The sequence below is a fragment of the Chamaea fasciata genome, unplaced genomic scaffold (genome assembly GCF_029207755.1).
Source record: "Chamaea fasciata isolate MVZ Bird 193981 ecotype frontalis unplaced genomic scaffold, bChaFas1.0.hap1 SCAF_27, whole genome shotgun sequence".
Classification (NCBI taxonomy): domain Eukaryota; kingdom Metazoa; phylum Chordata; class Aves; order Passeriformes; family Sylviidae; genus Chamaea; species Chamaea fasciata.
This window is the reverse complement of record NW_027094112.1, coordinates 282,823-310,256: the sequence shown is the minus strand read 5'-3', so window position 1 is coordinate 310,256 and position 27,434 is coordinate 282,823. Positions and strand designations below refer to the sequence as shown.

Genomic DNA, 27,434 nt, shown 5'->3' with positions numbered 1-27,434 from the left:
TAGTTAATCTCAGCTTCCCTGGAACCCAGTGCAATGTCTTTATCTGTAATTCTTTCTCTACTGTCAGGACAAAAACCTTTTCATAGAATCACAGAATTGTTGAGGTTGGACAACATCAAGTGCAACCATCAGGCCAGCACCAGCACCACATTCACCACTGACTGTGTTCCCAGGTGCCACATCCACACGTTTTTTGAATGCCTCCAAGGAGGGTGACGCCACCACTGGACAACCTGTACCAGTGCTTGATAACTCTTTCCATGAAGAAAATTTTCCTAATATCCAACCTAAACTCACCCTGGTGAGACTCCAGGCCATTTCTTCTCATCCTGTCACTTGTTACCTGGGAAAAAAGCCCAGCCCCACCTCACTGCAAGACATTTTTTTTTATTAGATTCTTTGTAGTTTCCCAGGGGGAAGGACAGGGCTGTATTTGTGCTGCAAAGAGCTGCATATAGAGTGTTAACCACAGAACTGCATTCAAATAGTGTCAAGACAATTATGATGGCCAGTTAAGTGCCAGGATCAGCAGCAGGGATTGCAGGAGGATCCAGAAAGAGCCAAACATGCCAATAAATTCCACTGAAACAGTGCTGACAATGACAGAGCCCTGTCATTGGGGGGGACCTGGGGCTGGGGGGACCTGGGGCTGTTTTAAATAAAACAGTGCTTTGTGGCAGTACGGATCACTCTTAGGAGCTGATTTACCTCAGTCCAAAGCTAAACATCTTCAACACAGCTAAGAGTTGTGCCTCAGACTGGGGGTCATCTGCTGCATATCCTCCTCTTCTGGAGAGCTCATGCTTTTAAATGGATTTAAAGAGTTAAAGGTCACAGCAGAAATTCTCCAGGTTTCATAAAATCCTAAAATGGCCTGCGTTGGAAGGGATCTTAAATATCACCCAATTCCCAGCTTTAAGAACACTGAACTTCAACAGGACTGAGACACCCACGCCAAACTGCTCCATGAACTTTCTCTGTGGTCCCATAAGACAGAAAGAAAACATAAAACTCAGATCTGTATGGAGACAGAAGAGCCCCCTTCGTTCAAAAGTAAATTGGGAAAGAATCATATGGTGGAGGGGAAGAATGACAGCAGCAAGAAGGGGAGACTTCTCTTAATCATGCCATGTTAGATCAGTGAACTGGAAAAATCATGGCAAGTCTGCCAGAGAATAAACTGTCCAAACCTGGTATCATCTGCAGAGCCACAGACTGTTTAGCAGCTGGAACAGAAAAATGCATTGCTTCCCATAAAACTTGCCTCCCAGAGAATTACAGCCTCTTATTTGTCATGCCAGGGTGGGTGTGTGGGGGGACAGGATTGGAAATAAATGCTACAAATGCTCTCTGTTGTGAGTAGGGAGTAAGTTTATCTCCTTAGCCCAGAACATAAAACCCACAGCTGCACATGGAAACTAGGGTGATTTACAGCCCATCCCTTTGGCTGAAAGCCTCCTGGAAGGGATGAGGTGTTTCTTCTTCAGCACAAGTCTGACCTTTGCCTTGCGTGGGTATGGGAGGAATAAAAGTGAAGGACCCCTGAAGAGAGGAAAAACGGTGCTTTCCTTGGAGATGTCTTCCCAGGGCCACGCTGACAGATCTGCAGTGCTTCTCACTATGGTGCCATGGAGCCCTTGACAAATGCACCCAGGAAAACCAATTCCTCCCGGCTCCAAAGCCACGGGGCTGGTGGGAAAGTCCTCCAGCAGTCAGGAGAGGAACATTCTGGGTGCTTGGACCAAGCTCTGACACCTCCCTACCCCCTTATATCCTTCTTCCAGGAGTTATCCCATGCTGGAAGCCAAGGTGGTCTCTTTGGTTGCACACCCCCATGGCAGCCCATAACCAGGAGCTTTTGCAGAAGTTGAACCATCAGGGTGGAATTCAGGGAACAGTTTTCTCTATCATGGAGGGGTTGCAGAGCCAGAAGAAATCTCTTCTCTGTTTCCTACTTCCCTCATGGATAAAAAAAATAAGAGAAATCATCCCTTAGGAAGAAGGGCTGTTTGTGGTCCACTGATAAAGAAATCACATTCATATTTTTCTTGTTTTAATAACGACAATAAAGACTCAGAGCTTTCCCTTCTGACTGGGGAAGGTCCAGTTTAGGGAGAGGAGCTCTGAAATAGAGCATTTCCTTAAAGCACTCTCAGACCTGGCCCAAATTTTAGGGCCTTTTCACTGCCTTCCCTGAAGGATGAATTTAGATCTGCTGAGCAGTCTGAGCCCAAACTCATCAGGATCTGCCTCAGAAATTCCCCAGGGCTCCTCAGACTACCCTTCTCTTCCTCCTGCTGGAAGCTGCAATGGCAGACCTGCCTCCCAACACTCACATTGTTTGTTGTTAAATTTTCCTTAGGCTTCCCCTGGGCTGTGTCTTGCCCAGTAAACAGAGACATGAGCAGATCTCTGAAGAACCCAGAGCCAGAGCTTTCCTTACAGCTCCAGCCTTCCCCTGGCACAGATATCTCTCCCCACTGCAGTGTCTGCTGCCCCGGCTCAGCAGCTCCCTCAGAGGGTTTTCCTATGGCTGAATGGGGCCGGATGAGCCTTCTGGAGTCCTTTCCAGGTAGGCAAATCAGCTTCTTGCCTCACTGAGTTTCTCTCTGTTCCACTTCCTGAGGCTCCTCTGAAATCCAATATCCAGAGGCAAAATAAAACAAATCCTCCCGTCCCAGGCTGTCACTCAGATGGGTTTATGCCAACAAGGAAGGCATTAGTCATTAATACACAGAGTAGTCATGAGAACCTCAGAGCAGTCATTAATATCCCAAAGCAGTCTCCAAAACCCCAGAGTTTGGATCAATGTGTGTTTCTGGCATGTTTTCCCTCTCTGTGGACGTGGGATGTTGTGTGTCAGGGGGCTCAGGCGGCTCCCAGCTCATGGAGGCTCTTCTGGGATTCCTATTCTCCTTAAGAACCCTCCCCTACTCGCTGTGGATGCACAATACAACACGAGCAGCTCCCACAGCCCTGATGCTCTCCCTCTGCTGCCTGGGAAAGCCAATAGTATGGAAAGCCCAGGAGACAAGGGTGCAGAGGATACCGAGGACTGAGCCCACACGTGGCCGTTTTTCTCAAGGTACTGAACATTCTCCTCTGCAAACACTCGGACCCTTTGCCCTGGTGCCTCTTGCTGTGCCACCAGCCCGGCAAAGCCCACTGGCCCTGGCTTGGAGCCTGCTCGTTCCCGAGGCTGGGCAGGGGCTCTGCGGGGAAATGATCACAGAATCATGGCTTTGCTCCGGTTGGAAAAGCTCTCCGAGATCACTGAGTCCTACCATTCCCAAGCGCTGCCAAGGCCACCAATGACGATCTCTCCAAATACCACATCCACAAGGCTTTTGAACCCCTCCAGGGATAGGGACCCCACCAGTGCCATGGACAGCCCTTTCTAATCCCTGACCACCCTTTCCATGACAATCAGAACACCCTCGGGAGAAAAATGTCGTCTCATCTCATTTCTAACATTTCACAGCAAAATGTCAATTCGATTTAGTGAAATCCACTTCAGATCAAAATTCCAAATGAATCACATGAGTTTTCTTGTTTAGTTTCAAAAATGCTGAAGTATTTTACTCAAGGCTGGTAAAATAAGCAGTTCTGACTTGTCTCTTTCATCCATTTTATCTTTAACAGGTTGCTGTACCGAAATATTGATGGCATTTTATAATAATAAAACCACATTTTATATACTAAACATCCCCTTAATACATATGCTTGGAAACCTACTTAACCTCATATTTAATACAAATTCTTCATCATCTATGAAGTCCAGCATAATACAGTATAAAATCCTATCATGTTATGACACAGTTCCGTATTTTGTGGTAATAAAGGAGTAAAATGCAAACAAGCCCATGTCAGGGTTACCTTCATGTTGCTCTGATTTTTATTCTGATGGATTTGGCATGCACCATGGAGCAAGAAAACACGAATTGGTCCCAAAAAGCTGCTTTGCCTGGGTGCTGCTCCAGCAGGACAGGAACCCACCCGAGAACAGCAGCATTTCCCAGGGAGCCACAAACCACCCAGCTGGAAGATGTCAGCTCAGCAGCTCTGACCATTCCAGGCCTGTCTGGCCAGGGAGAGCAGGGGCTGATTGCTGCTGGCTCAGGGGGCACTGGGGGGCACTGGCAGCATTCCCATTCTCCAAGGCCAGGGATCCCATCCCAGGCACGGCTCAGACTGTCCTGGCTGCACTCACCTGGGCACACCAAGGAGCTGAGCTTTGCCTTTGTGCCCTTCAGTCTCAGCTCAGTGGAGACAAGAGGGATGGGGGTGAAACTGCCTGGTAAGAGCTGTTGTCTGAACGAGAACACTTGGCTCATCCAGCAGGGGATAGCACAGCCCAGAGCCATAAATAATGCATAGATCCCTCACACGGAGCTCACTCCAGCCTTGCATTCCTCAGAGAGTCAGCAAATATTATTTTTCTCTTCTCTTTTGTGTGTCTGTGGACTGGTGGGTGGCTCAGGGAGAAGGCAAAGCTCCTCTGAGGTGCTGTGCTGATCTGCTTTTACATCTTCCTTCCTCCTTCTTCTCCTTCCCTTCTCTGCCTTCCCAAAAAGCCTCTGCCCGAGCTGTGTCAGAACAGTAGCATCGCCAAGCTTCCCTGAAAAGCTGGAGTTGCAGCTGGATTTGGGAAGCAGATGGGCTTAATGTGTTCATGTAACCGCAGGTTTTAGAGCCCAGTCAAACAGGACAAACTGCAGCTCAGTCTGGGACCACTCCTCCCAGGAAAGCAAGGCACAAGAATTTGGCTGCTGGACAGTGGCAGGAAAAAAACCATTAATTTCTCTCCAGCCTGATGAAAATGCTTCCCTGAAAGCAGGTTTGGAATTTTCTGGCATTGCTAAGAGGAGGGATCCAAAATTCACAGCTGCTGAGCAGGTGCTTGAAATCATAATTCATTGGTGTCCCCTTCCTGATTGCCCAAACACTAACGAGCTGCTCAGAACCTGGAACTGCTAATTACGTGTCTGAGACCTAAAAGGAGTACTCAAGATGTCTTCATGCTATTAAAATAGCCTAGACTGAATTGTTGCCAGACTGTCCAAAGAAACCCTGGGATTACTCAGTAAGACACCAGACTCTGAGTGGATAATTAGGGTTTTGGGACCCCAAAGCTGCTAAGAAGGTGCTCAGGACCTGATGCTTCTCCAAGTCCATTTTTTCAGAAGTAGTTTGAGAATTTGGACATCCACTCCTATGTTCCCCTTGCACTGTCCTTGTCTCTGCTGGAGTGCATCCCTTCAGGCAGGATTTGTGATCCATGGCTTGTTCCACCGAGCTGTAGCTTTTCTTCTGGATCTGAGTCCCACGTAGCAGCCAGTGGAGAACAACCCTATTAAAAGCCACAGTGGTGTCACACTGACATGTATTTCTTCTTCTAAGAGCATCCTGAGATGACTTCAGCTCTGACCTACTTTAAAGCCAGGCTGATTTTGTCCAAGCAGCAGCTGCATTGGAAGGCAAAGAGATGGAAGGAAAAGCTGCTGAAATCCAGATTCCTGGTTAGAGGTTTTTGCCCAGCAAGACCCAGAGCTGCTCGACTTTGTAGCATACTCTTCTGTCAGGTCTTTAGTTTTCCTGACACGTCTTTCCCCAACACAGGGTGCAGCCTTGGCTCTCCCGGCAAAAGACAGTGGAAGCAGTCCCGGTTCATCACTGCATCTTTTACACAGCCAGCAAATGGGAGAAGTAATTAACTGCCACATGTTTAGCTACAGTAATTATGAATTTGCATTGCTCTCTCTACCAACAGAGTGGACTGGGCTCCCAACACCCTCTCAAGTGTTTCCGAAGTCCCCACATTCCCTTTTTGGGTGAATCCTGCATCTTTCGAACAACCACATTCAGCCTTAGCTCTGTCTGTATCCCTTCTGTCTCTCAATGCCTTTCTGAGGATATGGGACTCCTGGGATGTTTCTCAAAGGCCCCTCATCACCCTGCATTCCATATATTCTGGTTTGCTTCCATCCCCCATCCAGATGGTGGGAATACCAGCCAGGACAACAAACCTTGCGGTGGGAGCAGCAGACAGTGAGGTGCTCCAGAGCAGTAGTGACTGAGCCTATATTTTGGATTTCAAGGGAATTTCAGCAGGTCTCTGATTATCTCTGGGATTTTCCATTGTTTTGGCAGGAAAGAGTTCCATTCCTGTGGCTGCTGGGACTCTCTTGCGAGACTCCTATTCCCAGAGTCCCCTCCATCTCCTGCCGCAGGCAGTCCGTGTCACAAAATATATTCCTGATTTGTTTCTGACCTTGATTCCTCACCTCAGCCCATGTGCCCGTGTTGGAGGACGCTGGGATGTGGGCTGGCTCTGCACACCGTGCACACTCCCTGGCAAATGTTCCAGTGAGGAACATTCATTAAAAACCAGCAAACGTGAATTATAACTGACTGCATAAAGGTGCTGGTGAATTGACAACACATGCCCAGAGCCACAGCAAATGATCCAGAACACAGCAGCAGGAGATGGAAAGCTCTCACTTCCCAGTCTGCCGCGGATCTCAGGGTGAGGCTGAACTGTGGTTTGGGGCTTGTCCTGTACACTCATGGCTGTGTTCACAGCATGGACCTGGTACTGCTGACCAGAGGGGATTTCAGTGTCTGAGGCAACTCTAGCAAGGTCACCCCCACCCTCTCCAACAGCTTTATTGCCCCCCATTCCAAACAACCAGGAAGGATTTATTCCTGAGGCTCTCTGCATTGGCTAAGCAGAGCATCCCTCCTTCTGCAGCAGGAGCAGCCCAGCTCTAGCAGCCTGATCCATCCTTTACCTCAGGATAATCCCTCTAGATATCGGTCACAGAACCTTGCAAAGCACCCAAGGGTGCCAGCAGTACCAGCTCTGCCTGCAGCACAAACGAGTCTTAGCAGGGTCGTCACTGCCCTGCTTCAGGATGGACTCAGAGCAAACTCCCAGTGCTGCCACTAAAACCAAGAGAAAGGAGGTTGAACTGCACATTCAGCACAAAGCTGGGCTGCCAGTCCCATCTTCATTAGCTAAATAACCCCCAAGCCAACGCAAAGTGGGTCTTAATTAGTCCACATCTGGACCTCAGTTTGTCCTAAGAGCATTCCCACATCATTGATGCCAGAGCCCCATCTCTCCCGTTGCCTCCCTTCAGCAATCCCAAATCTTCCAGGGCAGCTGATTTGCAGTTGAAGCCCGGACCACAACCCTGCCAGGCACATTCGCTGCGGCTCCAGCTTTGCCGGGGATGTTTCCATACAGCTCTAATTAACGGCAGCAACAAGCACTTTCGAGCCATAGAGGGGAACCCTGGCGGGGAGAGTGAATGTTCCTCTAACTGCTCCCACAGACGTTTCTCTCCAGGAAACGGGAAGGCAAACTTCCAAATCTGTTCCCTCTGCTGCAGCACATTCCAGCCCTGCGGGGGAGCCAGGCTTTGGAATGAGCAATGGATTTTCTCTCCCTTATTTGTGGGATAACAGATCAGGTGCTCTGTTTCCCAGGTGAGTAAAATCCAGCCCAAGTAACTCATTTCTGCAGAGGGAATTTATTAATATATTTTAAAAACAGGTTCCCCTTTCTCTCTGTGTTGTACTGTGAGTACTGGTCAGAATCAACTGAACCAATGCTGTCCCTCCCTCTTCTCCCTTGCTTCTCTGAGATCCCATAAACCAGAGAGAAAATGATATTATTTTTAAGCAGGAGAGAGGAGAGACCACTTTTCTGCTCCATTTTTGTGTGATGTCTAATACAACAGCATACCAGGGGCTCCCAGATGGGATATGAATATAGATAAACAAAAATCCAGCCATCTCTAATGCCTTGACTTCAGTCAGATTGGCCATTAGCAGGATCCCGTTCTCACTGCAGGCAGCATGAACACCCTCGGGGAAGCTTCTGCAGCCTCCACAGGGGATCTTCACCCAGCCCTGGACAGGGTTAAGCACCCACAGGATTTATACCCCAGTAGACTCAATAGTCCTGTCTCTATGCAGACCTAGAAAGGAGCTGAGTTAATTGAATTCCCAGAACTGACAAGCTGGGCATTAAAGTCTTTTCAAGATCAAGAAACACAGAATTGATACTGTATAACTCCAGGAACGGGGGGGAAAGACCTTTCCAGGACAGGGCTGTGTTTTTCCAGGTTTCCCAGGCACCAAACCACTCTGCTTAACCCGGGTGAAAGGTGCCTGACTCCCACGATCCAGGCGTACACCCAACCCATTCCTTCAGTCCAGGAAAAGGTTGTCCATGGACTTGGAGAGGTCCTTGGCCACAGCCTCCTGTTCCTGGCAACCACTTCACACAATTCCACCACTGATGGATGATCCTGGTTAAAACCCTGCTGGGTTTTTTATCCCTATTAATTTAGAATTTTGTTCCTTCAAAAAATAAAAACAAACAAAAAAAACCCCCTTTCTAACTTCCAGCATCAAGTTATCCATGAACAATCTGTACCATTTGCTCCAAAGCCAGCACCATGCTCTGCCTGAAATAGCTCCATTTCCCCCCAGTCTTCAACCCCTTGATGGATTTCTTGGGAGTTATCCCAGTCCTTCACACAGCCTTTGCCAGGCTCACTTAAACAAGCTCAATTCTCATAATCTCCCCTCAAGAACAGGTGTTTCTTTTCCTTAATCCTCCTCCCAGTCTTGCTCTGTACCTGTTCCAGGTTGGATTCAGCTGCTTTGGGATGAAGCCACTGCCTTTTCCAGTGGCATTAACAACTCCTGATCTCTGGAAGAGCTTTGTGAAGAGCCTTGGCAAGGTACCACGAATTGAAGCAGCCACTTCATTAAACCTCCCCAGTCAGGACCTCTGCCATGTCACCCTGGTGATTTACACAACTGCACACAAATCCCCAGGTGCTGAGCACTGGGAGCACTGCCTGTATCCCCTGGGATCCATGTGCAAAACAAACAGGCGGGGATGGAGCATGGAGCAGGTCTTTGCTCACTGATATTTGAGATCTGTGCTCCAAAATATTCTTTGTAGTGCTCCATGATCCCAGAATAATGGGATGGTTTGAGCTGGACGGGACTTTAAAGCTCTTCCCATTCTTCAAACCTCTCTGGGAAAACTGTTCCAGTAGCTCCCTGCCTTCCAGGATTGTCCAACCATTCCCTCCATTGCAGAGGCCACAGCTCCTGCCCCTGGAGGGGGACAAAGTTTGGCAGAATGGATGAGGAGAAAAGGCTGAAGGTCAGGGAGTGGTTTCAGGAAGGCCTGGGAACCCCAGCTGGCAGGACCAACTCCCAGCTCTCAGCTCTAAAATTCTGCCCATGGATGTCACTCCACACCAACAGAAACCTCCCCTCTGGAGCTGAGCCCGAGCTGATCCATGTGTCTCATGTCAGGGGATTTGGTTTCTGAAGAGGAAACATTTTACATCTGAAGTCTTAAATATTATTGTTCCCTGTTGAGTGTGGGTTCAAAGAGGAAAACAGTGATACTTTTCTCACTGACTCTTTTGCAGCTCTTCTAAAGACATATAAGAACAGTAATGAGTCAGTCAAGCACTTTAAGCTGTCAGGCAATGATAAATGAGACCCACTAAAACCCTTCTGTCTTTGCCAAGGGCACTCTGGATTATACTTGAACCTGTTCTAACCTTAGCACTTAACCTTCTTTTCCACAGAGTTGCCTTTGCGCACAACCACCACGAGGAAGTCAAAATAACAAATCGAAGGAATGGCTCCCTGAGTGGAAAAGGAATCTTTGCTTTACAGTTGGGACTGGGGTTTAAGTGCAGTTTATGTGCTTGCTAAACCTCAGAATTTTAAAGGAATGGGGATATAATTCCATGTTACTAGTAAGGGAGGGAGGATAGACATGAAACTCAGCATGAAAGTATTTTTTTTATGTCAGCTTGGCATGAAAAATGTGGAGAAAGAATAGAGATAAGCATTATTTCCAGCAATCAAAAAATCCCAGAATCATTGAGGTTGGAAAAGACCTCCAGGATCACTGAGTCCAAGTTGTGCCAAATCCCCACCTTGTCCCCAGCCCAGAGCACTGAGTGCCACCTCCAGGAATTCCTTGGACACCTCCAGGGATGAGGACTCCAAACCTCCCTGGCCAGTTCCAGTGCCTGAGCACCCTTTCCATGGGGAAATTCCTGCTGCTGTCCAAGCTGAGCCTCCCCTGGCCCAGGCTGAGGCCGTTCCCTCTCCTCCTGTCTCTGTTCCCTGGGAGCAGAGCCCGACCTCCCCGGTTGTCCCCTCCTGTCAGGGAGTTGTGCAGAGCCACAGGGTCCCCCCTGAGCCTCCTTGTCTCCAGGCTGAGCCCCTTTCCCAGCTCCCTCAGCTGCTCCCGGTGCCTGCAAGGAATGGGCTGTACATGCCAGTATCCCTTGGAATTATCCTCTGCTGCTCTCCTTTGCCTCCCTGCATCTTCTCCCCAGTCCCCACCAGCCCAGGCATTGCTCCCAACCATTCCCCTTCCCCCAGCCCTTTTTGCCTCTCCAAGCAGACACTGGGAGGGCAGAAAACCCCAGTTTCTGGACACTCAGCTCAGGAGCAGGACACCAAACCTCTGCTGTGGGGATTTCCAGCTGGATCTCAAAACCAGGAAGCTGTTAAGGTTAGAAAATGCCTCTGAGCTCATCAAGTCCAACCCACAGCACCACCATCACGTTCACTGTTAACACTGGCCTCAAGTGCCACATCCATAATTTTTTGAACACTTCCAGGTGTGTTTGGTGGTTGCCCTGCCCTGCCTCAGATCCAATGCTTAACAACCTTTTCTATGAAGAAATTTCCCCTGGTTTTCCCTAATATTCGATTAAAACCTCCCCTGGAGCTACTTGATGCTATTTTATCTCTTCCCCTCAATATTTTAGGAATGTGAGATTCCTTGTGAGGAGCAAGGATCATATGCCTATAGCTGGGATTTACTGCACCACTGTTGCAATAAGTGATACAAACTCATCATCTGCATCTTTGAATCATCATCATCATCTTTAACAATCAGGTGCCCACACCTTGACTGACAAACACCACATGGATGAGACGAGGGGAGAACCCTGGTGCACACCAAAAAGCTAGAATATCACACACCTAGATGTGCCTGGACTGACAGAGAAGAGGAATTATTTCAAGTGAGAAGCACTGCAGGGAGATAGAGCTGCTGGGGCACAGCTCTGAGGAGGGGGAACTAAAGGGTTTCTCAGCACTAAAGCCACACTGATGATTTCTGGTTTTTTGGGTTTAATGAAAGTGTGTCTTTTTTGAAAGGCAAGTGCAATTACAAGAACATACTTGACTCAGACACTTATTTCTCCTCCTGACAGGAAAAAAAAACCCAAAAAAACAAAAAAACAAACCCCAAAAAACCAAACAAAAACAAACAAACAAAAAAAAAAAACCAAACAAAAAAAAAAGCATGGAAAGGCCAGAATACACAAAGGACTTGCAATAACTGTTAACAATTGAAAGCTCTTCCCCAGATTTCAATATTACTTTGCGAATGGGGACTGTACTAACCTGCCTGATTTATAACAAAATAAATGCACACCGCATTTCCCTGCCCCTGGTAACTGAACTGTCCTTGCTTGATCTCCAGAAATAGTTTGTCACATGAATTTACCTGTGGTAACTGGGTTTTAATGCCTGGTGTTAGATGGGTTTGAAACATGGGAGGAAAATATGCTGCAGTTAATTGTTCCAACAGCCACGGGCACCCCCAGTGGAGGGATTTAGGCTCAGAAATACCCATCAACATTTAACAGTGTTCCAAAGAGGAGGGGAGGTGGACGCTTTACCTCAGGATGCTGTTCAGCTCGCAGGCACTTGCAGAAGCTATCTGGGGTTTGCAGAGCTGCAGTAGCAGGGGGTGCTCAGGTACTCTGTGTACCTGATTTGCAAATGCAGTAAGAAAAGCTTTCAAAATGCTTTTTGAGTGAAGACATTTGTAGAAAAATCTGTTTGGTTTCAATCCCTTCCAACCAGGAATGATGGATTCTCTCGTGTTTGCGCAAAATCACAGCCCATGTCATTCTCTGCAGCAGGTGAAAGCAATTCCCCTCCCTTAGTTAAAGTTTAATCAATTTTAATAATAAATGTTTAATAGCAAACATAAACCAGAAAAACAGCCCTTGCCCCAAGGAGCTGACAGTTTTATTTCAAATCCAAAGACTGGAGTGTGAGCCTTGGATTGACAGGGGGTTGTGGACACTCTGAGCTGGGCAGGATTTCCCACTCGGGATCTGAGGAGTAGGATGCAAAGTTGAGGTCACTTCATGCATTCTGAGTCCTGCAGTGCACCTGCAGCACCATGGGCCTGCTCTTGGCACTGGGAATTACTCAGAATTTGAAACACAATAATGAATGAAGCCTGTGTTCCTGAGAATTTGGTCTTCTAATCTCTCCCTGCTCTGTCCCAGGTTCCTTAGCCTCCCCTAGCACCATCAGAACAAACCAGGACCTGCCTTCACACGCACACCTCCCCTGGGATGGTTCTCCTGTCCCACAGGGGGCACAAATCCCTGCATCCTGGTTTGATCTTGCTTGTACTGTACTGCCAGAGACGTGTGAGCTGTCTCATTATCGCCAGGCTGCTCCTGGAGAAAGTGGGGCACATGTGTTTGTTGGCCAGCTGGTCCCTGTCAGACACAATGTAAAACACAAGCACTGACCCTGTTTTCCTCCCTGGGCTCCAGTTCGGGTCTCTCCCAGCTGCCAGTTTTCGTGAAACTTGTAGAAATCACATGGTTTTGAGACTTCTCCTGTTCTTTCAAATGGAGGAAAATTGCTGAAACCTTCTCTTATCAGGAAATAAGCCTAAAACCATCTCCATAAAGCTCAGAGGTTAGGCTGTCAGAAGCATCTTGCTCTGACTGCCCTTTGAAAAGCATCTTGCTCTGACTGCCTGGTTTGAAAGCAGTAAATTAAATTCCCCTATTCAGGGAAAGACAGACATGAATATGTAACTCAGGGTTCCCCCTTACTAGCCTCAGATGACACCAGGGTTTGCCTCAAAACCCCTATAAAATAGAACCTGGGTGCATTAGAACCTGCTGACCTACAAGAGCAAGATGTAGAGGCAGCACATGGTGAAAAGTTCCCCAGCTTGGCATCACTTTTTCCATTACTTAATTCTGAACCGTATTATCCATTAAATGAGATATCAAAGGGTTTCGGTGTTTCATTTTGCATTGAGATCTTTATTTTAATTAATTTCATGGAAAATAGAAATGCTTTAAGGCAAAAAGCTTTTCACATGGGAAATCTCAGGAGACACTTGCACAATTTTCTGGTATCATGCACAAACACCATAGAAAAACCCTTTCCCTCTTGATCTGTTTTTCCCTGGAGAGATGCAGATGTACAGAGACATCATCACAAGACTGACCTCTGAAGGTCTTTTTGTTGTACCAAGAGATAATGAGGAGAGGGAATGATTTTTGCAGGGATGGATGCAGTTGTGGGAGCTAACAGAGGGATCTCACCCCCATCAATGTCTTTAGGAGGCAAACTCAACTTGTCTCTGCCCACAGCTCGTTCAGAACTGCCGTGTACACCCTGGCACCTCCTTTCTCTGTGCCTGTCCTGGAATTACAGGGCCCTGCGAGGGACTCGTTGGAACTGGTGTGGATCAGCTGCAAAGCCCTGTCATACCTGACAGAAATCCTTTTGTTATTCATGTGGATGTCACACATATTTCAGGAGATGCTCCATCATAATTTAGCATTAGTTAATGGCTATTTAGAGTGATCCTGCAGCATCTCCAGAAAAGATGGTGGCTGCAGCATCTGAGGCCAGGGTAGAGGATGAAAAATGCAGATCAACAAGGATAAATATTAACATCCAACACAGCAGCTCCTTCTCCCCAGCATGACCTCTACACCCTCGTCATACTATCCATGGAAACTGTTCCCATCTTTTACATAAAGATTGGTTTAGATGGGAATGCTGTTTGAGAAATGACCACAGCAGCAGTTTTCCCAAAGCCTTATGGGAAAACCTGCCTCTTTTCATTAAAAAAATTAAAAAAAATCCTCTGTCTTGGTTTGAAAGACAGGTGTCTGCTAGGGAAGGCAAAAAGCCTCCCTTGGAATGGAGAATATAAGGCCCCTCCCTCTGAATGATCATAATTTTGAAATTAAAGAGCTCTCAGGCAAGGATATGAGGGGTAAGAATAAGAGTTCTTTACTAGTATGTATAACAAGGCAAACAACCAACAACAACTGCAGCATTAACAACAAACAGAGCCAGGAACCTCGTGACGGCCTTCTCGGCCAAGAAGGGAAGGGATGGAGGAGAGGCTTTGCTTCACAAAACCCTGGGGCAGTCTGACCCCGGTGCCCCTGCAGGACTCTGAGGACACCAAGCTGGAGCAGCAGGAATGAGCAGGAATGGACGAGATACATCTGAAGCTCCATGGTGGTAACTGGAATGGTGGGATGTCCCGGCAGGGCAGGGGTGCGAGCCCACAGTGGAGCAAAAAGCCTCAAAGCAGCGCCGATGGAGCGGCAGCGCCAGGACAGGGCCAGGCCAGCTCCAGCAGGGCAGGAGCAGGCGAGCTCAGGATTCCTGGGCACAGGAGGAGATGGTGGTAGGTCTCTAGGACTGGGTTCCAGTGATAACAGTGAATTCTCCCTGCAGTGAGCAACAGCTTGACCCTCCTTCTTCCAGTGCCAAGAGCAAGAGCCAGAAGCTGCCCCCAGCCCCATCCTTTACCTGTCCCCAAAACTTAAAAAAACTTCCCCCTCCGGGAGAAACTCCCAGACACCAAAAGAGGTGTGGCCAGGTGCTGTACTCCTCTCCTTTGGCCACTTGTTGGTTTTGCTTAAGTACCCATAAGTACCCAGTAGTTAGTTTCCTAGCAACTTATGGGAAAAAAAATCTATAAGTAAAAAAGAAACAAATCTAACCCCCAATATCCCCAAACAGTAAATGCTTCAAAGGAAGAAATTAAAATATCAGCCTTGTGTGACTGCTGTATCCCACCAGCAGCTCCTGAGCAGAAGAGGACACAACATGTTATGTTCTGCGAGATCCTGATCCCCACACCCCTAACCCTAATCCCAGTAGTTTATCCAGAGGAAAATACCAGTATGATGAACAGAAACTGCAATTCTGAGCAGAATTCTGGTTCACCTGTTCATAGAAACACCAAGAAATCTGTTGGCGAATGTCAGCTCCCATCCAAGGTCCCCTTCAGCTAAACCATCCCATTCCAGATGGCTGAGAGTCCCTCCCGTCTGCCGAAACATAATTCCATCCCCCATTCAAGGTCGAACTGACACTTCTCTGACATCCTGGTTCAGCTTTCACAGGTTCCTCCATCACTGGAGAACTGCTGAGCAGTTCATAGCTCTGCTGCCACCACTTCACATGTGACAGAGCCATAAGCTGCTCTTCTAAAGCCTTGCAGGAGGCACTGGAAGGGATAGAGAGACTTTCCTGGATGTCTCAGGAGTCACTGTCCATTTCAGTGCCAGGGAGCAGTAGAGTGTGGTGTTGGAAGTTTAGATGATCAAGGGTTAAGCTTCTATTTATTCCTCCCCCTGCTCATTAATGCTCCTCTTCAATTAATTTTGTCCTGCCTATGGCAACTGCAGTGATGTTTGCTGGGCTGTCGTTGCACAACCCCATGTGAATCCTGTCCTGTCCTCCTGCTGTTCCAGAGCTCCAGCTCATCAGTTTTACTGAGCTGGGAGAAATCTCCTGTCACGGAGCCCTTAAATTACCCCTCTCACAGTAACACAGCTGAATCACCAGAGAGCGTTTTCTGGGGTTTATTTATTCTCTTCTCCTGGCCTAAGATTAATGTCCCTCAAACCTTTAGGTGAACCAACAGTTTGAATCACTGTTACGGGATTCAGCCCCTTCCATAAAGTGAAATCCTTGCATGACTCCTCCACTGCATGAGCGTGGGATTTCAGAGAGCCTGGAAAACGCAAATAGAACAAGAAACCAAAAAATGTCTAAATGGGTTGCTTTGATTTTCTGCTTCCAATAATGACAAAACCTTTTAAAAGCAAAATAAGTTTCAATAATTTTTAATTTTAATTTCATTTTAAATTGCTTTAATGTCATGCCCATCTTCATATTACATTTATATATCAGTATTCATCACTATTGAAACAGCATCATGAAAACTCAATTTTATAGAGCAGCTAAAACTTGGTCCCACTGAAATTTCTAAAATTTTTGGACCTCCAGTGGTTTAGTTTGGGGTTTTCAGTTTGCATTTGGGATTTCTTTCATATAGGCGAGGAGGACAGATTCGGCACTACTGGTTTCCCTCAGGAAAAACTCCAATTCCCAAGAAACTCATCCTGGAAGTGAAATCTTTGGACTGACTGAAAGAAAGGGATGCCTACAGACCTGGCATGAGACAAGAGCCTGGAATCCCCTTCTCGTGCAAGGTCAGACCAGTGTGGGGGAGTACCTGAGGAGGAGATGAAATTTGACTCAGTCTTTTTCACTTCTGATTTTTTTTTTTTTCAAATTCCAGTCTCTGAGGAAATCACAAAGCAGAAGTTGCTTCTCTGAAAGGAGCAGGCAACTGAGCAGCTCCTCTTGCACATGAAAATCCCTGATGGCCCCATTCCCTTGGATGGGCTCCTCTGGGAAATCCAAGTGCAGATTAAACCTCCTTTCATCCATCTCACCCTGAGCAAATATATGTGCATTTTCCATTACCCTTCTCTCCTTCACTTCACGCTCCTTGCCTTAACACACAGGCTAAATCCTTCCTTGCACGGCACAACAGCAGCAAATGATCAAAACAATTCAGCTTTTCTTCAAGTAATGGCATATGCTTGGTTGTAAATATTCATGGCTGGGTGGAAATTGGTTCTTGATGGCCCTGAGCACACTGGTGTCAGTCGTGCTGAAATGACTCTCAGTCTCTTTTACCTCCAAGGGGCCATTTTTTTTTTTCCTGGTGCAGGTCTCATATATTAATCCATGGCAGATGGAGTCAGACATGACCACCTCATCTACCTCATTTTCCCTCTTAACTTGTTGAGCTTCTGGTGCCTGAGAGGTTTCGTCATGGATTTCCACAGGTCGGGAAGTCCCAACAATCTTCTAGAGGACCATTCAGTTGCACTCAACCCTCAATAAAGTCAATCTGTTTAAGGCTTTTCATCATGACCTCTCAGCGGATGCAGGTGTGTCAAAATAGACACTGACTTTCACAGCCTTCACATTTAGCCACAGATCATGATTTTGTCCCTCAGGAAGATCTGAGTCCTCTCCACTCCCAGCTCTCTCATAGCTGTCATCACTTGGTAAGCAAGGAAGTTTTCCATGGGTCTTTTTCCCAAAAAGCTCTTCCTATGGAATGCTGCAGGGTCTCATCAGTCCAGTAGGCAGAATGCTTTTTGTATTTTTGAGTCCCATATAGAGCTGGTGTAGCTGTGGCAGCAACACAATCCTCTGACACCCTGCTCACACCCACCTCATCCTGATAGCTTATCACCTTTATTGCCCTCACCCTAGCTATGCCAGTGGACGCAGAACTCTGCTGCATGGCCGACCTGAGCCTGGATGGCACTCCAGGCATAAATTCCTGTGACAAATGCCTTTGGGAAGGCATAGGAGGTACTCCAGACCCTGTCAGAGGAGATGGAGATGCTGTGCATGACGTGCCCATCCTGACGCTCCTTAGGAGCTACCAGGCACATGTTTTGTCAGCAGGAGCTGAGTGATGGATTTGAGGGTTTTTTTCAGGGAATCACCACTGTCTGCTTCTAAAGCAAATAGGGATAGCAAATAGGAAATGGGAAAAGACAGGGGGTTGCTCAGAGAAACTCTGGTGGGCTCATTATGGAATCAGAGCTGTGAATGCCTCAATGCTCAGTGCAGATGGGACTGTCAGCAACTCTGCATTTTAGGGCAATTTTTGTCCTTAGGTCAATAATGCAAACTTGAACTTGTGCACAGAGTTCACAGAGAGAAAGGTGATCGTCTTCCCAAACTGGCTTTCATTTCTCAGGAAGGCTGAGGGTGAGCTGAGTGTGAGAGCAGGTCAGAGACAGGCAGAGCTCCTCAGGGTTAGAGCTGTGGTTTCCACCTCTGTTGGTGACAAAACAATGGGACTGAGGGCGCCCTCAGCAAGCTTGATGGCACCAAGCTGTGTGACACATTATAGGGAAGGGATGGGATCAAGAGGGACCTGGACAGGCTAGACGGGTGGGAATGTGTGACCCTCACAAAGTCCACCAAGCCCAAGTGCAAGGTCCTGCAAGGCTGTTCAGCCTGGAGAAAAGCTCCAGGGTGACTTTGCTCCTTCAGAGCCCCTTCCAGTACCAAAAGGGGTCCAAGAGAGACGGAGAGAGACTTTGGAAAAGGGACAGGACAAAGGGGAATGACTTTAAATTGAGAGAGTAGGTTTGGATTAATATTAGGAAAACATGCTTCCCTGGGAGGGTGAGGAGGCCCAGGCACAAGATGCCCACAGAAACTGTGGCTGCCCCTAGATCTCTGCAAATGTCCATGGCCAGGTTGGATGGGGCTTGAAGCAGCCTGGGATAGTGAAAGGTATTTCTGCCCATGTCAGGGAGTGGAACTGGATGATTTAAAGGTCCGTTCCAACTCAAACCATTCCAGGGTTCTATGTTTCTATGAAAAAAATTAGATACTCCAAAAATAGCAGAAGCCCCAACAGGTCTGCACCTGCTTTTTGTTATAGAATCATAATTCAGCTTGGAAGGGACCTCAAGAGGCCAGAGGCCCTCAGTGATGTCAGATCGATTTTGTGTTTTTTTAATCAAGTGGGAATTTCTCCTGTTTCACTTCATGACAACTGGTTTAGACTTTTACCCATTTCTGTCCGTGGGGATCATGGACCTGGTAGTCAGAACCTCTCAGGGAGAGTTTAGATTAAACCCACACAAAGATTCCTCAAGAGGGGACATCTGGGAGGTTGTTTATTATCTGCCAAGAAGACTCCAAGGGACACTTGCATGGGGCAGGGAGTATGGACAAGCTATGTCGTTCCACTTTGCCTCTCTAGCTGGAAACCAGGCTGGGTTTTTTTCATATATTCCTTGTCTTTCATGGCCTTTAGCTTTGGACATGACTAGACTAAGTCTGGTTCCTGTAGAGAGAGCACAGTATATGTGAAAGCTTCCTGTGGTTTCACCCTCCACCCACTGCAGACAGAAAACTGTACCCAGGAGAACTCATCCAGGCCAGTTGTCAGGGAGACCCTGTGAGATGAACTGTGTTAGTCACAGAGAGCCACAGGCGAGGGAGGCACCAGGACATGGTGGCTGGAAGACATTTATCAGATCTGTTCTCAGTTGTTGACAACCTTGGTTTTCCACAGCTTTGGGCAATGCAGTTCTCATTGTCTGGGAGAAATGAGAGCTGAAGCACAAGAAGCTGCATTCATTTCCAACACTAAGAAAAGCCTCACACAATTCCCAGGACAATTCTGATAAATCCTGGCAGCCTTTAAACATCTCCTCTATCCTTGAAACTCAAATGACACCCACCTTGCTCAGCAGTTCTTCCCCATACCAAGGGTGAATTTGCATTTTGCTCCAGCTGCTATTTGGAGTTCAAATCCCTGAGCAGGTGGGGTGTGGAGGACAGAGGAGCTCTCATCTGGCCTCCTGATGAATAACTCTAAGGAATGGGAATCACTCAGAAGTGAGAAGTGATTCTTGCTCTCCTCCAAACCAAGTGCCAGCTGCTCCAGCAAGGGAAGGCTGAGCCCACATCTGGCTCTTACACACATAAATTCTTTGTCCTTCCTCTCCCAGGGCCCTCCCCCGTGCCTCATCTCCCTCATCATTCATCCCCCTCTGCTCTCCAGCTGGCTCTGACACTTTGGCTGTGCCTGTTCCTGACATTTCCCACTTGTTTAAATCATTCCCCATCCCAAAGCCTGAGTGAGGGAGGGCAGCATGCCTGGCTAAGAAACAGCTCGAAACACATCTAAACACAGCCCTTTTTGAGGATCATTAAGGAGGACTGTCACTGCTCTGGTCAGGTCTGCAGTCAAATCAGCATCCCAAATGCGGAGCACCAATCCCCCAAGTTAACAACCTACGGCCCATTTCTCCAGTTTCTCTCCTTTGGAGTTGTTTCACCCAGTGTTTATACTTCCAGTATGTTGTGGTTTGATATTGGCCAAATGCCAGGTATCCATGAAAGTCCTATGCTTGCCCTCTTCTGCTACAGTTGGGCAGAGGAGAGGGAGAAAAAAAAGATTAAGAATTAACAAAGAGTCCATGAGTTGAGGTAAGGACTGAGAGAAAAACCTTCTAAGGGCAAAATAGGTTTAAATTTAAAGGTATAAGGTAAAACTATTATTAACAGAGTCAGAGAAGGGTAATGAGAAGTAAAATAAACCCCTAAAACACTTTTTTTTCCCCCCAGCCCCTCCCTCCTTCCCACCGACAGCGCAGGGAGGGAGGGAGTGGGGGTTTTGGTCAGTTCATCACTCCGGATCTTTTTCTGTTTGTTTAGGGAGAGGAGTCTGCTGTGGGGTCCCTCCCACGGGCAGTCTCCCTAAAACTCTTGTGGCATGGGTCACTCGTCCATGGGGTGCAGTCTTTTAAGGATGGGCTGTTCTAGTTTGGAAGTAAGGGCCCTCTCTCTGTATCTCTGGAAGCGGGAGCCCTCTCGCTCTGTTCAGGTCTCCCACTGGATCACAGCATCTCTGGCATCCACCCACTCCGGCATGAGCACTTTTCCCACAGGCTGCAAGTGGATCTCTGCATCCCCCATGGACTTCATGCATTACAGGGGGACAATTTGTTTCACCATGGTCCTCACCATGGCCTGCAGAGGAATCTCGGCGTCAGCTCTTGGAGCACCTCCTCTCCCTCTTTATCTTCCACTGACCTTGGTATCACCATGTTTTCCCTCACGTGCCCTCATTTCCTCCTCCTCTCTGACTAGAAGAAAAGCACCTGCTCACAGGTACCATTGCCAGAAAATTCCACGAATTCAAAGATAGTTGCAAGATCCCACAGCACCAAAAAGTTGATCTTGTGTAGGTTCTGCATCTGGGAATTGCTCGTCATGCTTCCGCTGCCGGCCACGCGGCACTGCGGCCAAGGCGCAGGCAATGCCAGCACGGCACCAGCACTGATTGACACCTCTCCTCCTGCGGGCCACCGGGAAGGGGAAGCTGCCACCACCCCCCCGTGCTTCTGCCTGCAGCACGGCTGGCTGGGGGCGGCCAGGCAGGCAAGGCTCCCCACGGGTGGCACTGGGATGGCCCCCGGCAGCAATACCATGCCGCCCCTGGGAAAAAACTGGCGGGTGCTGTTTTGATTTTCCTATAAAAATGTCATCACAGCGGCATTACCACCCTCTCTAATTGTACATCTTCAAGCACGTCCATCCTCAGACCCATCAGACATTGGCTCTGTCAGACATGGTGGAAGCTTCTAGCAGCTTCTCACAGAAGCCACTTTTCTGCCCCCCCCTGCCCCCTCCCCCCCCCAAAACCAGGCTGTGCTAAACCAACACACAGTATTAAAGAATTTAAAACTGGATTTGCCATGAGAAGGCCCCACTGAAGCTCCACAGCTTCCATTAGATTTTAGCTCTATTAACCATTCCAACCCAGGAATGGTTTTCCATGAGCATTGATCCCAAATGGCATCCATCCATGACACTTCCTGCAAAATATAAAGCATTTCCTACCATTTTTTAATCAATAAAGGAAATACAAACCCCATCAGTGTAACAGGGAATTGCCATACTCATAAATCCTTATGGGACAGAGAAATTTAATTCAGGAAAGCACTGGGTAGAATGAGGCTCTGCATTTCCCAAGGGCAGGGTTTGCCAGGAGCAATCCTCCTCCTTTTAGACACCCAAAAAGACACTATCTGCAGCAAAATGATAACCCTGCACTCCCTCTGTGCCCACACCCAGACCCTCAACAGCACCTGCAAAAATTGAGATATTCCAGTGTAGACTGGGAAGGCTGCACAGTGGCCTGATTTCCTGCTGGAAGAATGACCTGTTTGTATAGAAGTCATCACTGGATTGCACATCTCGTTATTGCACATCTCATTATGGCAGACCTCATCATGGCATCTTAGATTCTGGAGCAAACATTGGAAAAAGTTGTGACTCTCCAAAAAAATTGTTAAATAGAAAAGTAATGTTTTTCTGAATCAAGTACACACTATCCTGACGTTTTTTCTTGAAGAAGGTGGAAGTTGGATAACAGATGAGAATGGACTTGTTAGTCTAAAAAGCCAAAGCTATTCACTAAACTAGCCTGATAGATACACTACAAAGAATGGCAGAAAAAATATGTCTAGAGAAAGCCAGATAGATTGACAGAAACTCGTGTCTTAAAATAGCAATATTCACATGAGATATGCTTCATTATGTGGACCCTGTCGGTCAGAAGAATGTATATTGAAAATAAATGAGTTCTATCCTTCAATTGTCATGGCCACTGGCAATAAATAGACACCTGATGAAGCAGAGTGGGCACGAGGGAGAACTTTGTGTTAGCTGGAATGACGGGATGTGTGAGGAAGCACAGCCCAACATTGTACTTAGCAAACAACCCAACTGAGGGACATGGTACTGCCCCAGACACCCAGAACACTCTGGAACATCCCCCAGAGCCACGGCCGGGCTGTGCTGGGCAGGGCTGTGCTGCTGGGGAGCATTTCTCAGCAAGGGGGGACTGAGGGATCCCATTCGCCTGCTGCTCACATTCCCAGTGCCCACTCCCAGGCCATCCCATCTTTCACTCTGTGTTTGCCCCATGGGCTGAAAGGATTTTCAGAGGTTTTCTTCCCGTTGCCCCCCACATTTGCCAGGTCACACACAAAATCCTCCTGCAAGTGTCCCCTGCCACCGCCCAGCTCATCCCAGGCTGGAACAGCAAAAGACCACGAGCCACACCAGCGGCCCCAGGAAAGAGGCTTTGCTCCACACACCCACGGGGACTCCCAGAACATCACATTGGTGTGGCCAGGGCTGATGAGCCCAAGCTTTGCCAGGCTCAGCAGTAGTGGGATGGAAGACCTTGATGTCATGTGGAGCAGCAGGAGCACAGCTCCTCCAGGAAAATGCCATCTGCCAGGTCAGCTCCAACCAGACCTCCTGGGGGGAGCAATGCAGAAAACAAGGAGGGGATTTCTTTGGCTGCTGCTGTCAGGCTTTACTCCTCCAAATACTCCAAGGGAATGGCTTTGCTAAAGCACGTTCTGCCAACTTTCTCTTCTTCACTTGCTTTGCCTACAGCAAAACTCTGCATTATCTTCTCTGCTGTTCTGTGTGTGGCAATGCCAGCACAGGATCCGCACATCCTGCTTAGACCTGGCTGCTCCCTTTGGGGTATTTCTGAAGAAAAGCTGTGGGGACTCACTCCAGGGAGCAGACCTTAATATGGGAAATTTTATCTGAGGGGTATTAGGGGGAGAACGAACAGGAAGTGCAGGAAGAAACCACAGCTCAAATCCTGTTATTAAAGCAGTGACAGAGGATTTTAACAGGGCAGTGGAGGAGGAAGGAGGGTAAAGTCAAGTGTTTTCAAAATGGCAAGATGCTGCCATTCAGCTCCTGCTCTCCATGCAGCAGCAGTGCAGTGGGCTTTATTCAGGGACACCCTGCACACAAACCCCCCATGCAGCAGAAGGCAGAGCTGACCAGAGACAGCACAGCACTGGCTCCTCCAGCAGCACCTTATTGCAGAGTTCCTGTTTGGTGCAGCCGTCTGCTGCAAAGCTCCTGCCTCCTCTGCTCTCATCTGCCAGAATTTGGGGAGTGTGGATAAAAACCTCGTAGTTCTTCACCCTGCTGATGTATTGCAGAACTGCCCTGGGATTTACACCCTGTTTCCCTTCAGGAAACAAATCAGGCTTCAATGATGACTCTTCTCCAGCGGGTGCTGCAGCAGGATGGATGTGCTGTCACTGAGCCTGTGTGCAGCTGCAACAGGTTGGTGGTGATTAAATGCAAAATTCACCCAGGACATGAGGTTCTGATTCAGCCTGGAGGCAGTTCACAGACCTTTACAGCATTCTTCCTGTGGAAACACCTACTCATCCTTCAAACAGACATTTTTTTCCTGCCTCTTATCTCCAAGAGGTAAAATCTGGAAGGAAAACAGGGTTGTTGTGTCCCTGTCAAGTGCTGCTTCCTGGATTTCCATAACCTTGGGGATTACCTGGAGTCAGTGAGACTGAGGCCCTGACTCTGTGAGAGACAATGTTATCTTCTGGCTCAGGTAGGAGCTGTTTTGCAGAATGGGCTGAAGTATTGCACTCAATCTCTCACTTTGACAAGGACAAGCGCTGTTAGTCCATAATATCCTGTCTCTTTCTAGTTTGCCCTGATCTGTTTTAGCAGAGCATTTATTTGACAGACAGGTAATGTTTGTCTATCTGGAAACTACAGTACCCCCCATGAAATTAAAAAAAAAAAAAAAAAAAAAAAAAAAAAAAAAAAAGAAAATCATTGTTTCAGAAGCAATTATCTCAAAACCTCAGTATCCAGGGGTGACACCCTGCTGGGTCCCAGGGGGGCTGCCAAGAGCTCCTGTCTTCCCTGAGAACAGGACCTGATCTTTAAAGTCCTTTTTTAAGCCCTGCAGGTGCTTTGAAAGTGCTGGTTGCTCCCTGGATTTGAGGTTTTTGCTTTTGACTGGCTCTTACTTCACTCTTGGCAAGTCCACAGGCAGGATACCTCCTGGTCCCCACACTTTGCTACAGTCAAGGGAGGTCTGTCCATCCTCCTGGGATGTGTCCCCTGGACTTTTGCATCTTTTTATCCTTCCTTATCCCATTCTCCAGACTTGCTCACACATGGCTTTTCTTTAGCAAGCTGCTCTCCTTGGAACTTGGTTGACACCTTCTTACGACTTGGATGACCCAACCCCTCCTTGGACCTGCCGAGGGAGCAGAAACAAGGGAATGGTTTTCCTGGATCTCCTGTTTGAAATAGGCACAACATTGGAGTTATGCCCAGGCAACAACTAAGGCACAAAATTCTATGCTCCTGCTCAGAGGTGTAAAGAAAGCACAGTCCAGGGGATGGCAATGACTTTGAAGCTGGAGACAGTTGGACTCATTTGCTCGGAGATCCAAAGCAGCACAGACAGAAAATATTCACTTCTCCCAAAACCAGACAAGGATTCTGCTGATGAACCAGGCAATCACAAACTCTGCCCAGGGCCTGCTCTCCACAGGATACACTGTAATTAGCAGAAGAACAGCAGCACTCCCAAGAAACAGCCATCTGAAACCTGTAACATTCCTGACTCCAGGATCACAGAGCCAAGGCACTGCCCAGCTTGCCCAGAGAGCACAGTGGGACTTAGCCCAGACCCCAGCACCCCACGGCTTGGCCAGGATGGGGCTCAGCCCCCTCTGCAGCCCCCTGCCCAGACCCCTCACCCGCCCCAGCAGCACACATGGGCATCACTTCATACAGACAACCTCCTAGTAATTTTTGTTTTACGCTCACACATTAACCACCACAGCACCCAGACCAGTCTGCATTGTCATCAGGGTGCCAGTCAGAAGCTGGAAACTCAACAGCAGCTGCTTCCCTCAGGATGCTCAAGTACCCAGCTCACTCCACTTGCCCCCATCCCAGAGCAGACTGGGATCAGAGCAGAGCTTCTCAGTTGCTTTTCCTCTCCCTCTCTTTCCCCTCCTTTCATCTAACACAGCACAGGAAAGACACAGCACCAGGCAGGTACCCAGCTGCTACCCACACTCCGTAGCAAATCAGGATTTATGAGCCAGGAACAAGAAGAAAAATTTCCCCTTCCACAGTTCCAGGAAAGCTGCAAACACCTGGAGAAATACAGCTGGACACTGCTCAGACCAGCCCTGAGCAGCTGGCCTTCTTGTTGGCTCTGTCCAGCCCTCTCTGCCTCCTTCAGCTGGCTGACATCCACTGGGGGATGTCAGAAGTCACCCTCTGCCTGAGGGGCAGAGACCCTCAGGCCCCCTGCGATGCTCAGCAGCACCCATCTGACCCCAAGCAGACACTGAGAGCTGTGGGCCTTACCCAGGATGGAGGCTGGACCTGCTACAAGCCCCTTGCAGGTCTGGCCCCACAAAACCCCCATTAGGACTCCAACAAACTTCAGCTCAACAGGGCTCCTCCTGCTCCTCCTCTGCCATGCCAGAGCCTGGCAGACACTGCCTCATCACAACGGACACACACAGCTTGGCTAGTGACCTCCAGGGCTGTCCTGGTCCTGCAACACCATGGTCCACATGCCCAGAGAAGAGAAAAGCAGAGTCTCTGCTTATACTCACAGTTTTGAAGTCCTTGTGGTTGCACTCCTGGCCTCTGAACTTGCAGTACAGCATCATATCCTTCAGGTCGTGGCCAACCCGTGCCAGGAACTCCTGCATACTGAAAACTTTGGGTTTATACTGCTTAAAGTTGGCCTTTTCTTGGAGGATGGCTAAGACAGCAGGGTCAGCCAGGTGAGGGTTGGGGATCTGCAGGTTGACGTCCAGCAGAGCCAGGAGCTCCCCAGCATGGTACAGGTCATTGGTGGTGAGCCGGGAGAAGCGGAATTCGTTGAGGTTACAGATGGTGACAGCAGGAAACACAAGGCTGTTCGCCACCACCTCGTCCACTTTGGTCACATGCTGGTAGGAGAAGTAAAAAGCCACCCTGTCTGAGCTCTCCACCAGGAGGAGACCCAGCGAGCCCACAAAGGCCAAGGTCCAGAGCAGGCGCCGGATGGTCACCGGCCCGTAGACAAAGACATGACGGATCCCATGGAGCGTGGTGGTGTTGGCAAAAATCTGGATGCTGGAAGGCTGCAGGCTGCCCATGCTGCCCTCGCTGGTGCTGTCCTTCAGATCCATAGTTCATTTAAATCCTGGTCCTGCTTTTGGGGTCAGTCTGGAGGCAGAATTGGGATCCGGATCTCTCCCCTCTCCTCTCCAAAGCAATTAAACCCTTTCAGGGGTGAGCAAGGGAAGCAGAGTGAGACCAGCTGCTGTGAATTTATTCCACAAGCTCAGCAGTAGCTTCGTCGGGGTAAATATTTATATAAAATCCATTCAAACTCTCGCTCTTGATTTCCTCAGTGCGATAAGGAGGGCTGGTTTTATTTAGGGAGACACCAAGGTGATGTGGAAGAGATGTGGGTGGGCAGTGAAAGCTGAGCCAATGGCAATAAAGTCCTCCCCCTGCACACACTCAGAGGCACACTCGAGCCGAGGGGAGCTGAGATTAAGCAAGCGAGCCTAAAACAAGTGGAGGCAGCTCGCAGGCTGTTAACTAGTGCAGAAAGCCGAGGATGCTGCTTCCCGGATGCCTTTAGCCCGACCGGGAGATGGTCCCCGAGCTCCGGGGATGCGACTACAGGATTTAGGCATCTCTCCTACTCCCCACCTCTCCATTTTGGGCAGAAAACACCACCGCGAAAACCCAGCCTGTGCTGTCGGTGTGATTTGCGTGGGAAAGATGGGCAGCTAATTCAGCGGGAGAAATAGGAGAGCAAAAGGGAGAGGGAAAAGGAAAGG

General features: G+C 48.4%; 1 protein-coding gene across 1 annotated transcript in view; it reads right to left on the bottom strand.

Moving 5' to 3' along the window:
• The window catches only part of LOC136301613 (acid-sensing ion channel 2-like), a 31,665-nt gene extending 4,772 nt beyond the window's left edge, over positions 1-26,893 (bottom strand). Inside the window, exon 1 of the mRNA XM_066204741.1 lies at positions 26,208-26,893. Within this exon, the coding sequence (XP_066060838.1) occupies positions 26,208-26,771 (564 nt within the window). The 5' untranslated portion in view covers positions 26,772-26,893. The remainder of the gene's footprint in view (positions 1-26,207) is intronic.
• Between the last annotated feature and the right edge of the window lie 541 nt (positions 26,894-27,434).